Source organism: Rhododendron vialii, chromosome 3a (genome assembly GCF_030253575.1).
Source record: "Rhododendron vialii isolate Sample 1 chromosome 3a, ASM3025357v1".
Lineage (NCBI taxonomy): Eukaryota > Viridiplantae > Streptophyta > Magnoliopsida > Ericales > Ericaceae > Rhododendron > Rhododendron vialii.
The window spans coordinates 14761448-14777453 of record NC_080559.1 but is presented as its reverse complement, the minus strand read 5'-3'; the positions used below and the strand labels follow the sequence as shown (position 1 = coordinate 14777453).

General features: G+C 35.6%; 1 protein-coding gene across 1 annotated transcript; it reads right to left on the bottom strand.

Moving 5' to 3' along the window:
- Positions 1-13913: 13913 nt before the first annotated feature.
- On the bottom strand, positions 13914-15119 carry LOC131321131 (uncharacterized). Its single transcript, XM_058352140.1, has 2 exons — positions 14762-15119; positions 13914-14108 (listed from the first exon to the last, which is right to left on the bottom strand). Exons 1-2 carry the CDS (start codon positions 15117-15119, stop codon positions 14038-14040), a joined length of 429 nt encoding a protein of 142 aa, XP_058208123.1. The 3' UTR covers positions 13914-14037.
- Between the last annotated feature and the right edge of the window lie 887 nt (positions 15120-16006).

Genomic DNA, 16006 nt, shown 5'->3' with positions numbered 1-16006 from the left:
AAGCTTGGAATGTGAAATCTGTGGATATATATATATATAGAGGCTGGACCTTTATTTTGAAAAAGAGCATGACGAACGTCCAAGTTAATATATGAATTTTTGACTTATCAAAAGACAACCAAAAAAAATGCAACATTTAAGTAGTGATACATTGACTAAAACGTGAGGAGAGAGAGGAGGTAGAGTTATTGGGAGAATGTTCTATGTATCTCATGGGGAAAAAAAATGATCTAATGTTTACAAACTTACTATGAAAATACAATTGAATGAACGGTATTACTTTGTTTATATGAATAGACATTTTGTAAATAAATAAATAAAAAGCGCTTTGTTTTATACTCTAGGTGTTTGTAATCTCAACCCTTAAAACATATCATAAACTGTTAGCTAGAGACACCAATATAGTTTTTTGATGCCTTCGTATTTTACTATATGGATTTAATTAGACATTTTGATGTTTGGTGATTTTTAAATCTAGTCTTTGCACAGCCTGAAGAAATATATTATATGTTTTTCATTTTATATATATGCTATTAATTACTAATGGGATCTCTTTTACGGTACCCGTACTCAATATATCATGATGTCCATTCATCGGAGGGAAGAACTTACTTTCTTAACTTTAAGTTCAGATTGTTCAATGGATCATGAGTTTAAGTTTGTTTAGTACTAGATTGAATTTGATTCAATTAGCCTCAAAATTGGTCGTCATCTGGCCAAACCCTTAAAAGTTATATTCTAAACGCTTGAATTTGCGACAATTATATTTTTTTAGATACCGCTATCATTTATTTTATTTAAAAACATGTAGGCATATGTATTTGTTTATACTAGCAAATACTATACGCCTCCTACATAAACTTCTCAATATAAGTGACTCGTACTAAGTAATTACCATGTCCTAACATTGACAACCCGTATCGAATAAAATATTCTTCACGTAGTTCTACGATATAAATTAAAGAAGGTTTCTTACTGGTTATCCCAAAATTTACAGAGAAAAATTGAGCAACCTCTGTCATTTTAATTATTTAATCCATCTAATTTAAGCACATCATGAAATAAAATGCAATTTGGAACACCCATTTTACCAATCCAATTTTTGTAGTTAAAATATAGGAGGATATACACATCTCCTGCATTGAATTCTATGTTGTGGAACAAAAATTCCAGCAAAAGATGGAAGAAGAAGAGGGGAGAGAGAAATGTCGACATTGAAAATTCCTTCTCGGCCCACCAGATACTTCTATATGTCTTCGATCTATCTTATTTCAATGCAAATCACTAAGGCCATCCACAGTAGTATAATCAAAAGCAAATTATTTTTAAAGTTAACAATGTTGGGGTAAAAGATGGCTCACAATGGTATAATCAAACTTAACAACATTCTTATAAATAATCAAATTTTGGGCTTTGGATAATCAAAACTAGCAACCTTTTTCAATAATCAAAATTTGTGGATATCACACTACATAAGTTAACTAGTTCTAAAATTTATGTACACGCATGCTTCAAATGGTATTTTCTTCTTTTCTTCGCGTGCTCTATATCTCATTTTCTTCGGCCACAAACTCTTTCTTTTTCTTTCCCTCCAAAAGTGAAGCTCATATCTTTCAATCATTTACAATTCAACTCATTGTCACGGAATTAAGGTATTTCATTTTTTTTTCCGTTTTTTTTCCGTTCCTCTCCTTGTAGTTGAGTACATGAAGAACCTTCCATTCTTTTACAAATTCAAGAACACATCTGTTTTTTTTTTTTTGAGTACATAATTTTTTTTCCAAATTCATAATATGAGGAAAGAAAGTCACCAATTTTTTCTCCAAAATTATGAGAGAAAATCGATATATTTTTGCCAAAAAAAAAAATCGTAATGGAGGAAATTGATCAATGGTGGAAAACATTTGTCGCCGCATTAAGGTATTTTACTTTTTTTTTCCGTTTTTATTTTATTCTTTTGTCGTTCCTCTCCCTGTAGTTGAGTACATAAAAAACCTTACATTTTTTTACAAATTCAAGAACACATTTTTTTTTTTGAGTACATGATTTTTTTTCTAAATTCATAATATTAGGGAAAGAAGTCACCAATTTTTTTCCCAAAATTAAAGGAGAAAATTGATATATTTTTGCCAAAAAAAATGTGTAATGGAGGGAAGTGATCAATGGTGGAAAACACAAGGGGAGAGAGTGTGTAATTGTAGTGTATCTCTTATTTTAGTTATGGACTAGAAGTGACCATTGTGAACCTCAACATTGTTAAGCTTAACAATCTCTTAAATAGATAATCAAAAGCTGATGTGTCAACTTTTGGTTATCCATTTTTGATTATGCCACTGTGGATGGCCTAAGAACCCATTCCGTTAAGATTTTTATTTTTTAAGTACTTATTTTTTGTTTTACGAGGCATGTCATTCTCTCACAATATATGATCTTTAATTTAAAAAATAAGTATTCACACCTTAAATCAATTTCAACAAACAGATCCAATCAATTGCAATTGTTGCTTCCATACCTTTCCGACACAATGGTGCAACCCACCCGCACAATTTCACTTTCAACGATAGTTGTTGTAGTCGTTGAAGCAGACAAATAGAATATACTCATGGGCGGAGTGGAGACTAGATTCAAAGATGCCGTGAGAGTGATATTAAATTATCATAATTAAGCACCGGAAAAAGATACTAAGTACTTGTAAGATTTTACTGCTGCCTTCTATTTATTTTCCATTTTTTTTATAATCTGAACAGTTACATCACACTTACTTATAATTTTAAGTTTTAAGATGCCGTCCAATCATTTTTATATATGCACATTGTTATTTTATGGATGTTAGTTCAATTCAATCTCAACCTTAAAAGTATGTTATATATCATCTCGATCTTAAAAATATGTTTTTTTTTTTTTTTTGGTACTGCTCTGATTACCTTTTTATATTGACCTCTAATTATATATATCAACCTTTTATTATATCCACCTTCTCCCCTCCAAATCATATCCCGCTAACAAATGAGCCATTCATTCGGAAAGAAAGAATAAAAACCATACACTCTACATTCCATTTACTCTACACTCGTCCCGTCTCTACATCTCAGCCCCCTATCAAATCCAGTTTAAAAAGTGTTGGTAGGTCATAAACTAACCAAAACTAAAGGATATTTCCACCAGAAAGTCTACACACACATACAATCTGTGCACAGATTGTGCACAGATTTCGTTGTGGAGCCCACCATGGGTCCCACACAAATCATCCGACCCGTTCATTAAATGTAAAATATTTTTTCAAAGGTCCCCGTAAAAAATAATCTCAATCCGATACCTATAGATGCTCGATCCAATCGTATAATTTTTCATTATCCGAAAATCTAAATGAAAAGTTAGATGGTTGGATAAAGCACCTATAGGTATTGGATTGAGCTTATTTTTTACGGGGACCCTTGAAAAAATGTTTTACATTTAATGAACGGCTTGGATGATTTGTGTGGGACCCATGGTGGGCCCCACAATAAAATCTGTGCACGATCTGTGCACAAATTGCTGTGTATGTAGCACAGTTCTATTTCCACAATGGGGAGAAGAATCAGCTCAGGGGAGGCCAATCGAGGAAGTGGTCATTTCGGGACCCCTAACCTAGACCCAGAAAAGGTCTCCAAATTTTAGTAGGCAATGTATTAGGTACACTTGTTTTAATTGATCAGCCAATCGAGCAAAGGGTTCAATTTTTATCAGTTCGTACTGAATTTAAGTTTAGGAGAGAAAAAAAAAAAAACAATTCTCTTTTCGTTACATATATAGAGACGGAAGTACATGTTGTTTTCGATGGCTCATTTGGATTCCGTTTGTTTTGATGTAAAATATTTTTTAATGTATTAGGTACACTTGTTTTAATTGATCAGCCAATCGAGCAAAGGGTTCAATTTTTATCAGTTCGTACTAAATTTAAGTTTAGGAGAGAAAAAAAAAAAACAATTCTCTTATCGTTACATATATAGAGACGGAAGTACATGTTTTCGATGGCTCATTTGGGTTCCGTTTGTTTTGATGTAAAATATTTTTCATATAAAATAATGTTGCAAAAAAGAATCTTTTTCATGTTATTTTCCAGTGTTTGTTTAACCATTAGAAAATACGTTTTCCGGCAAAAGTTTAAAATTAGTTTAGGCATGAAGGCATCCAAAATTGCAACACAGAGGTACAGTCAAACGGCAAAGTCAGAAGTTTAATAGAGGGAAACACGTCATAGTCACTGGCACAGCTGCACAAGATTGAAGTGGTAAAATAACTTACCGCTATTTTGAAAGTAAATCATTTTTAGTCGGATCATGGAAAATATTTAACTATGGAAAATGTTTTCCAACTTTTTGTCCAACCAAACAAGGAATAATAAGTAAAATATTTTGGACAAAAATATTTTACGTCCAAACAAACGGAACCCTGGTTCTACATTAAATATTTTTTAAAGCAACATAAGCTAACATGCAATGCACTTTTATGTCATCAAATCAAATGTCCCAAGTTATTGAAGTTTAGTAGATTTTCATTTGGACCGTCAAGTTCCACCTATTTCACGGGCCCTCCAAATCTCCAATTGGGCAGCTTACGTGGGTCCACCTCATATCCTTTCAAAGCCGAAAGAAAATGTACAGCCCATATGGGTGCTTACAACACGAAAGAAAAGCTTTCCAAGGCCCATTTGAGTCCTTCAAAAATGCCATGCATTAAGGCTAAATTATCACACGAGTTGGACAGCCCGTGTGGCCCTTCAAAAATGTGTCAATTAAAGCCTCAAACAGCATATTGAATTAAATTATTAGGGTGACTTAATAACTTTTTTTCTTTCTGGTGCATCAAAATAAGATATCCAAGAACTTTTTTTTTTTCACCAAAAATTCAATAACTTTTTGTGTCCCAACATATTGATCCATAATGATCATGCTCAGCATGAAGAATTCAATTTCCTTAAAATGCTTTGTTTAGTCAAAAATATTTTTTGTTAACAGAAAATTTGAATTGAATTTCCAATTAGAACTCCGAAAACTTGATTCCAGTTTTGAATGTTTCCGATTTAATTTCAAATTTTCTGAATTGGATATGTAGACGACCCATCCAAATGAGTATAGTCATAAACTTCCTTTGTGAACCAAATGTTCACACCAAAATCAAATAATCTGAACTGAGAATTCGGTTTGACTTAATTTCAATTCTGACTTTTTTTAATTGTAATTCTGAATTTGATGAAATGATTACAGCAGGAATCTATTTAAATAGGCATAGTTGTAAAATCTTTGCGAACCCTAAATAAATCTTCACCAAAAATATCAAATCTGCAAACTACCAAGGAAATTTGAGTCAAGGGAAATTACAACACTAAATCATGAGTTTATCCTTCCCAACTTGCAGGTTCTACTCTCACCACTAATTGGCAAGAAGACCATACTCTATTAATTCATGAGGGTTCTAATTTGTGTGAATAAAACACAGAGATTGTCTTGCACAACTTCCCAAAATATAGGGCCTATTTGCTAGTAGTGATAATTTAATTTATTTGATCAATTTACTTCGGGAATTACGTAAGAGTGTTTATATTGATCTTAGGTGATAATTGATCTTAGGTTCCCTTTGGCAAGATTTCACTAATAATTTTTTTTGTCGATGAAAAAAAGGATTGGGCTTGTTTAATAGGATGATCTCTAGTAAGTGAATTTTGCAAATTACAATATATTGAATAATTTTTTAACCTACTCGATTTATGTTGACCCAAACTCATGAATCTACTTAAACTCATACATTCTAAATTCGTTTTAAACTCAATTCACTTGTGAGATGAGTCATAATGGATGAGGTAGATGGATCTTTTGAATCCACGAAGTATTACCCTCACCACATTCACTATATCGTATCGTGTTCACTATGAAAATTAATTATTGCCACACGAAAATTTACCTTTCCCGTACAAAAGTTGCTAAAGTCGCACCAAAAATCCCTCACAACAAAGCAAAATTGTTGATGCAACAAAAAAAAAAATTATTAGTACCAAACCAAAATTTACTAACTCTACAACAAAACTTATTGACTCCACACTATGGGTGGGGTTCTCCTAAAAAATTTGTCTATAACTTAAGGACTTTGGACAAATTATTTTCGTTAAATAACATGTCTTGATATTCGTGTTTTTTTTAGCTTTAGTTCATTTAACCCGTTTAAACAATAATTGAAACTTAGCCTATATTAATTTTCGCATCACTTTTTTTCGTGCATAAATATATATATTTAACATAAAGTTATAAATATGATTTTACAAAAGTGTTTAATGGTTTCACTCAACATAAATAGATTGGGCTGGGGTATGGGCTCTATGGGTGTACACAACTGCATAGTCCACTAGTCTGCATTGTCAACTGTACTTTCTTTTTTTTTTGATCCGATTGTCAACTGTACTTGAAATTGGTATTCAAGTCTTGAGGTGGGACTAGGTAGAATGTTTAAGCCAATTAGATCAAATGAGATTGACTTGAAAATAATTCTTACTCCGTATAACTTAGTGCGACCGGCCGACATAAGATAGTGTGTGTCAGTGGAGGAAGCAGTGCATATATAAGAATTACTTTTAATAAACATAGAAGATAGATTAAACAACAGAAATTTTGTTGTTTAAACAGATTAATAATTAGTAATGAAGTAAACGCAAAATTTTATAAACAATAGAAATTATTGAAATGAACTTTTTATTGTATAATTAAAAACTTACAGAAAACTACAATGACTTGGAAATACATTACAATATTTCTCTGGGTAGGAGATTGTTTATTGGGAAAATGACGGCCAAGGACGTATTTTGATAACTAATATCCGTCAAGGACATTTTCAGCATTAACAATTGTTCTCAGCATGTCCTTGGTGGGTATTAATTATCAAAACACGTCTTGGGCCGTCATTTTCCCTTGTTTTTTTAGAGGAGAATGGGCAAAAAATTCTGTGTCTGAAAGTGTGTGAATACAATGGTGAAGTTTGCTTTATATAGGAAAGGGAAGTAGAAAGCAATTGTTTATGTTGATGACTGAAGGGCCAGTGGGGTTGGCATTCAATGACTCTGTTTCTGCTTTTGGTGGTACATTTATGAGTGTTCTTTTGACTCCTCATTTCTTCAGGCAACTAGAGGAGGCCATGCCTCTTCGGTGTGGCTTAGTCTCCTCCACAGGAGGGGGCTCTTGGAGAAGGGTCTTAGGTGGCAAACTCAAGATGGGGCTTCCATTAATTTTTGGAAAGATGGTTGGACTCCATCGCTGGAAGGTTTCAAAGTGCAGTCAACGCAACCACCAAACTCCGACATTCAAACTATAGCAGATGTGATTGATTCTGGCAAAGGATGGAATACTCCAAAACTAGCCCCTGTGATGAGTCCTTTGGAGCATTGATTCTGGCAAAGGATGGAATACTCCAAAACTAGCCCCTGTGATGAGTCCTTTGGAGCTTCAGGCGATCCAAAAAATCCTCTTCCTAGTCTTAACAAGGACAAATTAGTTTGGCACCACAGCAAGAACGGAGGTTATTCGGTAAAATCTGGGTATCATATTGCCACCAATTCTCAAGTTGCTAGATCCCCTTGCAAACCGAGCTCGTCTTTTCAACCATGAGCCATCTTTTGGAGGGCTATTTGGAAGCTTAAAATCCCCAATAAAATCAAGAATTTTTGGTGGCGAGTTTGTAGGAATGGTTTGGCCACAAAAGAGAATCTCCTTAGAAGGAAATGCGCGCAATCAAATACCTGCCCAATCTGTAATTCAGAGGTGGAAACAATTGAGCATTTGCTTTTCTTCTGCCCGTGGGCGAGAGCTGTGTGGTTTGGTTGCAATGTTGTGTTTGAAGGGGTAATAGGGAGGCCAGATTCAACAATCAAATGGGCTGTGCACATTTTGGAATCAATGTCAAAACCAACTGCCATGAATTTTTTGGGTAAGATCACCTTCACTGCTTGGAACATTTGGAAGGCGAGAAATGATTATGTTTTTCGAAATGAAAAGGTGAATCCTATGGTAGTAATGGCTAGGGCAAATTATGCCTAGCTGGAATTCTCAAGTACTCGCATGATTCCATCTGTCCACATGGATAACCAACCCATAGCAGATGTTGCATCTAGTTGGGTGGCTCCGGACGTATCGAAATTCAAAGCAAATTGTGATGTGGCTTTCAAAGAGGGGGATACAAACAACAATGTGGCAGTGGTGATTCGAGATCATACAAGGGCTACCATGGATGGTAGAGCCAAAACTTCCAATATCTCCTCAGTCCTCCATGGGGAATTGGTAGCTATCAGGGAAGCTTGTATCATGGTCTCCAATTCAAGATGGTAAGGAATCACGGTGGAATCAGATTGTAGGGAAGCCATCCATCTTAGCACTTCAGAAATTGTTCCTCCGTGGGAGGTGGCTGCAGTGGTTCTGGATATAAGGGAGTTGGCCAGAGCTAGTGGAATCATCTTCAGTTGGGCTCGTCGCAGAGCCAACAAAGCTGTCCATGCCGTTGCTGCATTAGCCAAGTCAGGGAATTTACCTTGTAATTGGGTGTCTAGACCCCCGTTATCTCTTCTTTATGTTTTAGTAGGTGACTCTTCTTTGTAAGCCTGCGGACTTGTTAAATGATCAAAAAAAAAATTATTGACTAAATATCAATAGTGCCAAGGGTGCTAACAAGTATGTGCGGTTTGTCCTTACTTTTGGTGCTTTTGAGAAGGTTGTTGACTAAAATGACCAAGGGAGCTAGCATCAAACAGGCATCCAATGACTTTATCTCCAATATAAACTTTTAATCAATATAAGTATATGTTTTAAACAAATTGAACGGCTTCGATTATTCGCGTGGGGCTCCAAAAAATGTATTGTTTCTAGAACCGGCCCCTATATGTAGTACTAGCGAATGCCCGTGCGCTCAAACGATCAACTCATGCAAATAAATTATTGACTCACGTGCAATATATCAACTCCTGCTCAACGAATCCAACTATGTGAAAAACAATAACCTAAACATATTCATTGACCTATTTAACTTGAATCAGCAAGTAAAGAACGAACAATTTTCTAATCCCTTCTGCTAGAATTTTAGTACTTTTGTTTAAGAACAAAAGAAGAAAAATAAAAATTGGTCAACCATATAAATCATCCACCTAATAGAGTAACACAACATGCAGAACTAACAAACTTAACTATCTATATAATATGAGAGAGCGGTACATATTTTTCACCGTTGGATTAGTACATAAATTTCAACCGTTGGATGAGAAATCCTTGGAAATTAGTCACTAATTTCAATCAGTTTAAATATCCTAATCTCCCAATTTATTTAAATAGCTACACATTTATATATTGATAGATTCCCATTAATATCCTAATCAATCAAAAGGAATGATCCGGTCAAACTATAAAGTAGTAATCTTACTTAAGGAAATCAATTACGGATTCATTAAAGGAATTATTGATTCATTAGTTCTCACGAGATAATTATTGATAGATTCCCCTTAAAGAGAAAACAAATCCTTAATTAGATTATCCTTCTTCAAAGTTTATAACCACAATAAGATCATTTTTCATCAGAGAGCTTAAGAATTACGGGTTCTGCAGAAAACATTTTGTCCCAATTAGTGCTTGAATCATCAGAGAGCTTAAGAATTACGGGTTTTGCTCTTACTCTGTGGACCAATGCTTGAAGGGTATTGGACGCTGTAGGCATTGGAAACTCCTTGAGGGAACATTATCCTCAGATTCCCAGGTAGGTCTCTCTCTCTCTCTCTCTCTCTCTCTCTCTCTCTCTCTCTCTCTCTCTCTCTCTCTCTCTCTCTCTCTCTCTCTCTCTCTCTCTCTCTCTCTCTCTCTCTCTCTCTCTCTCTCTCTCTCTCTCTCTCCTTCCTACGTGCCATTCATACTTTCTTTTATTGAAACAAAATTATATCCTTGAAAATTCTTCAAAAAAAAAATTGTATTCGAGTACCCTTCGGCTAGAAAGTTTCTGAAATTGAAATTTAGTAAGGTTTCTGTCCAATTGAAATGTTTGAATGAGGTTTCATACTTTCTTTTATTGAAACAAAATTATATCCTTGAAAATCCTTAAAAAAAAAAATATTCGAGTACCCTTCGGCTAGAAAGTTTCTGAAATTGAAATTTAGTAAGGTTTCTGTCCAATTGAAATATTAAAATATTTGAATGAGATTTTTGGGTATTATCTCCGTAACCATGTATGGATCGACTACCCTTCGGCTAGAAAGTTTCTGAAATTGAAATTTAGTAAGGTTTCTGTCCAATTGAAATATTGAAATGTTTGAATGAGGTTTCATACTTTCTTTTATTGAAACAAAATTATATCCCTTGAAAATCCTTCAAAAAAAAAAAAAAGTATTCGAGTACCCTTCGGCTAGAAAGTTTCTGAAATTGAAATTTAGTAAGGTTTCTGTCCAATTGAAATATTTGAATGAGATTTTTGGGTATTATCTCCGTAACCATGTATGGATCCTTCGGTTGTGATTTTTTTGTGGTTTGGTCCTTACCCTTGCATTAGAAAAACTTAAAGGCAATGACTAAGAAAAGGAAGACAACACATATTGGCAATGGAGAAGAAGATTCACAGGTATCACTCTTTGGCATATCTACTGTCTTTCTTTTGAAAAATTCATTCGTAGTCAACTAACTCAACTAAAGTTTGATAGTGATTTAATTTTGTTAGGAGTTTGGTAGTAAGGTTTTCTTCTCCGTACATACTTTAGGCACAAATTGGAAAAGAGCTATCAAAAGGAACACTTGCGTAACGTGCACGACGAGAGCCCGAATTTTAAAGCAAAGTATTGCTCGACAATCAGAACAACAGTTGCATGTAGATACAAGTGTAAGACTCTTATCAATCAAAATCATGGTCAACTATCTGCATCTTCTAACCATGTTTTTATACGTAAAGGTTCAACCTCTCTGAGACAGCAATATTTCCATCCATGTTCACGAGGTAAGTCTCCATACAAATACAAATAAGACAAAATACATTGCTACTTTTTAAAAATTAGTGGTACTGCTACTTTTTTAAAATTTGACTTATATGCATAGACACAACATTGTGAATACGGCTACTTTTTAAATATTTGTTATTACTAACCATGTTTTTAAATAGTTTTTATTTCCTAAATGAATTTATACATAAAGGTTCAATCTCTCTGAGACAACAACATTTCCGTCAATGTACATGAGGTAAGTCTCCGTACAAATACCGATTTTTCTGCCAACCCTATTAAGTACACTAATGCATTTTGCATAACTTTTAACAGGAAATACAAAGAATAGAATCGATAGCTAAGAAAGGGAAGGCAGTGTACATAGATAGTGGAAAGGAAAACTCACAGGTATCACACGTTGACACATATCTTCTTCCATTTGAAAAAAAATATTGAGGACCAGGCTAACTATTTTTAGGGCTTTTGTCTTATATGCATAGACAATATTGTTGATGTGCTACTTTTTTAACGAATGTGGGAAATACTATCATCATGATATAATGTGTCTTACTTTCTTTGTCTCTTTTTTTACTACAAAAGTCCTTCGGAGTGCTCATAATCGAACACTAATGAACTTGCTGAAATTTACTATATTTTTGTCCATTATGTTGTGGAATTCTATGACTTTCAGTTAGTTGCCATCATCGAAATCGCGCATAGCTATCGAGTCATATGAGGTTCATAAACGGGATAGATATTAAAAAAACATGTAAATACTTGGTGCTACAAAGATTTTAGATTATGTGGAAATGCATTGCGGGCTGTATCGTGCATTTTTTTCCATAACTTGAACCGTTCATCTTATAGGGCTGCAGAGTAGTACATTGACACGAGAAATCAAATTTATAAGCATTTTCGTTAATGTGTATCATTTTTTAGTATCATCGGTGTTTTGGATAGTATTTTTTGATTTGATCAAGTTTTAAGCATTCAAGTTTGTTATATGCGTTTTAGTTGGTTCAATATTTAATTGCGTGTGCTAAATGTTCAATCCGTGCCTTCAGGCACGGGCATGCGCTAGTAACATCAATATGGAGAACTAAACAATTGTACTCCATAGTATAGTTGAATCCATAAGTTGTAGATTCCCAATCGCATAATAATAGTTACATTTTTTTTTAACAAACACCCACATTCACTATGAAGCTTTGTCTATCTTCAAAGCTCCAACAAAGTTGCTTTCAATGGTAAAATAACTCCAACTTACATCCGTGAAATTTTCATCCTATCATAGTCAAATCAAAGCTTTTGTAAGAAAGCTACAGACATATTAGCTTCCAACGCAAATAGCATCTCATTAGTGTAGATAGTACACCCATTTTTTTTAAAATAGAAGTGGAAGCATACCCTCGAAAAGTATTCAAGGCCAGACCTCTACCGCTCTACGTCGTCGATGCTACCACTTAATCATGCCTAGAAGTAATTCAAATAAAATTATGAGAGAACTCAAATTAACATGAATTCCTAGAACTTGAAATCAAATCTCACCATCAAAAGAGAGAATTTGGTTCACACCTAAAAGAAATAGACACAGAGACACATTGATTTAACCAAGAATATTAACCTCTGAAGCTGAATTTTATCCTTTTATATTTTTAGGCCACAAAACTCTAAAGCTAAACTTTCCACTGATCGCAGTGCTTTGCTTTAGAATTCGTTCTCATTCTCGTCGTGCACATTGTGCAAGAGTTGATTTTGATATCTCTTTACCAAATTGTGCCTAAAAGTATGTGTAGAAACTCTGATTAATTATTGTAATCCCAATACTATTTAAGAAAGTAGAACAAAAATTCTCTGTCTACCAAATCAGGTCAATGGGTCATACAATATTGTCCCAAAACTTATCAGTTAGTTGACTTCCATTTTTTTTTCCCGAAATTAAGATAGAAGGTACACCAAAGGGTCATACCCATGAATATTCTTCTCCATTGGCCACATGTGTTGGCTTCTGTTTGCTAGCCATTGTCTCTAATTCGTCGTACCCTATTAAGAATCATAACACATGACTGCTTCAAACAAAACACCCTCGCTCTGCCCCATTGACATCCTAACAATTATGATATGAGCAGCAACAAATACCATCAGCAAGAACATATCTAGCAGAAAATAGCAAAAATCTTAATTGGAGCCCAACACCTGTATGGTAGAACTGAGCACTATTGACAGGAAGCAACAGATTTTTTAGTTCCAGAAGAAGCAGCAAGCATCAGATGGTATCATAAATTTAGCACCAACTTGGTTGTGCTAGCAGAATAGGAGCCCAACACCTGTATGGTAGAATTGAGCACCGTTGACAGGAAGCAACAGATTTTTTAGTTCCAGAAGAAGCACCAAGCATCAGATGTTATCATAAATTCAATACCAACTTGGTCGTGCTAGCTGAGCTCCATTAATCAGAATAGGAGCCCCTAACAAACAGCCAACAACACCACATATCCAACCACTACACCAGAATTGAATCCCCCTACATCCATATCGCAAACAACCAATAAAAACCAAACTTTGTGGTAATGATTAAAAGTTCAAACCCAACTAAAGAAAGATGCGATTCCCAACCAAACTTTGTGATTTTTGGTTGGTGCTTCAGTTCAAAATATCTATGCTAGCTTTCAAGTCCAACAAAGACTCCAAACGGAGTCATTTGTAGGGTGCTGCACAATATAATAATACTCACTTTACTCTCACAAATGGAGTACTAAAAGGCAATGGAGCACTCTGCTGGTGTGAACCGATGGAATAGAAAAGCTTCAATTGGCTTGGCGTAGACGAATGGCAGCAACTTAATTGGTCTCGTAATGGACTGAAAATTGTGGAGCTCAAGGAACACTATGCCATTCAACTTACCCACGTTGCATAAATAGGGGACAAAAAGGATTTAAGTATTGTATACTTTTTTGTCTATTTCGTATTTTTACTCTTTTTTCTTAGCAATCACATTCGGACCTTCTACCGAGAAAAAAAAGAGACTCATTATTGATTCTTCCATTTGGAATCAAGAAACCCACAGTTCTCTACTAAGGCGGCATAAGCTTTGGATCCTCTTCGTGATAGCGCAAAGGGTTGTCCCAACGACGATCAAATGCTCCTGGAATTTGCAAAGTGGTAAAGGGATAATTTAGCCATGATCGAAAGGAACTTCCGATGACTCGAAGATGATCGAATACATCAACAAACCTTTCAGGTTGATAGTCAGCATAAGGATACATACAAATTAAAAAAGAAATTACTATTCACGACACGTGAAAGTAAAAGGAGGAGACGAAGACAGATAATAAAGGGATGCAAAGCATGGAATAAAGGGTAATACGTTGAAAATTGCCGTGATTCGAATTGCTTCATTTCTCTTCCGATACCACTCTCTCTGTCTCTCTAAAATAGGGCTGTGAAAAAGAAAGCCTTGCTTTAAGCAAATTCTTACAAACCTAGGTGATTCGTAGATGATCGTGAACAACCACAGCTACACACCTGATACATACTTCAATACACAAATTTCTCAGCAACAGAACCGAACCAATTTATACACATAGAAATACATAAAAGTACACAAATTTCGTCCACAAAAAGAAACATCAACCACAGTTGGCAGTGCTCAGAAATGAAAGAAATCCCTTGGAGAGAGAAAAACCCTAACCTGAGAAGTACTCGTACCCTAATCAAGTATGTAATCGGTGTTCTATAGGTCTATACCACGGGAATGAACAAACCCTAGACCCGTAGTTTTTCGGTGAGAAGAAGAACTATAAACCTTTTGGGGTGAAGAACTACATGCCATTGAACGATGGTGGTAAAAGTGGTGACTCGTCGCGTCGGTCGGTGGTGGTAGTGGTGTCCAATCAGGATCACCAGAGAGGAGCGACTGGGATTCGATTTCCGAGGGCTTGCGGTGTTGCGGTGGGTCGGAGGGAGAAGGAGAGCAGAGAGGGATGCGGTGTTGCGGTGGTCTGTGGTGATGGGTCGATTGAAGGGAGAGAGAGATGCGGATCAAGAGAGAGAGCGCATCTAAGGGAGATAGAGGGAGGGTGAGGGATAGGAATAATGGTGCGGCTAGGTTTCCCATAAAATGCCATTCAGGATAACCCTTGGATGTTACAGGCATTTACGGGCCTGCCATTGTAGAATGAAGGGTCTAGATTTATGCACAAAGAGGGATAAATCTAGAGCGTTGGTTGTCTTTTGGATTCAAACACAACTCTATTTTATTATATAGATATTTCCACTCACACAATTTTTGATACAAAATTTCGACACTCAATCTCAACCATTGAAATCAATGGCTAAGATTATATTGTACTCTCTTTTCTCTATCTCACTTACACATAATCTCTCCCTCCCTCCCTCCCTCCCTCTTCGTCTTTTCTATTTCCACCGAAGTCCACACCACCACCACCACCACCATACCCCATATCCACCTTTCGGTCGGCCTCCTCGCCCCTTTGTGGTCACCGATCTCATCCTCTACCATCACTACTGTCGGCCCCTTTCTCTGTCAACGTGCATTCGAAGGCAGGCGATTGTGGCATCAACATCACTGCTAAACGACTTGGGTTCCATGGTTGTTGGTTTTCACTTCGATCCAGCCATGTCCCTCTTTTTTACTGCTCCAAAATTGCTCTGTCTTCACTTGATGCTTCCCTATCTCTCTCACTTTGTCCCTCTGCCAAACTTAAATCGAAATGGAAATTGCAAAACCAGTTCAGTTGGATCTAAATGAAAATTGCAATATCGATTAGAATCATATTTCCCATCTTTTTAATTGTTTGTAGATTTGTTCAATGTAGAACCGGCAACTTTCCTCATCTTATTAATTGTTTAATTTGTTCAATGTAGAGACGCCGACGGTGGTGGTGATGGTGGAGGATGAGACCGGGCAGGGAGGGCAACCGGAAGGTGAATCTAGGGTATGAGGGTGGTGGTTAATTAGGGTTTGGTTGTAGCAGTGTGGGATTCAGTGGGAATATTTTGAATAAGAAATGAGTAATTTTA

Excerpts from the sequence above, each read along its gene's own strand:
- LOC131321131 (XM_058352140.1), bottom strand. The coding sequence starts at position 15,119 with ATGCCTGTAACATCCAAGGGTTATCCTGAATGGCATTTTATGGGAAAC. Across the intron at positions 14,109-14,761 it reads TTCACCCCAAAAGGTTTATA|GAGCATTTGATCGTCGTTGG; the intron begins GTTCTTCTTCTC and ends TGCAAATTCCAG.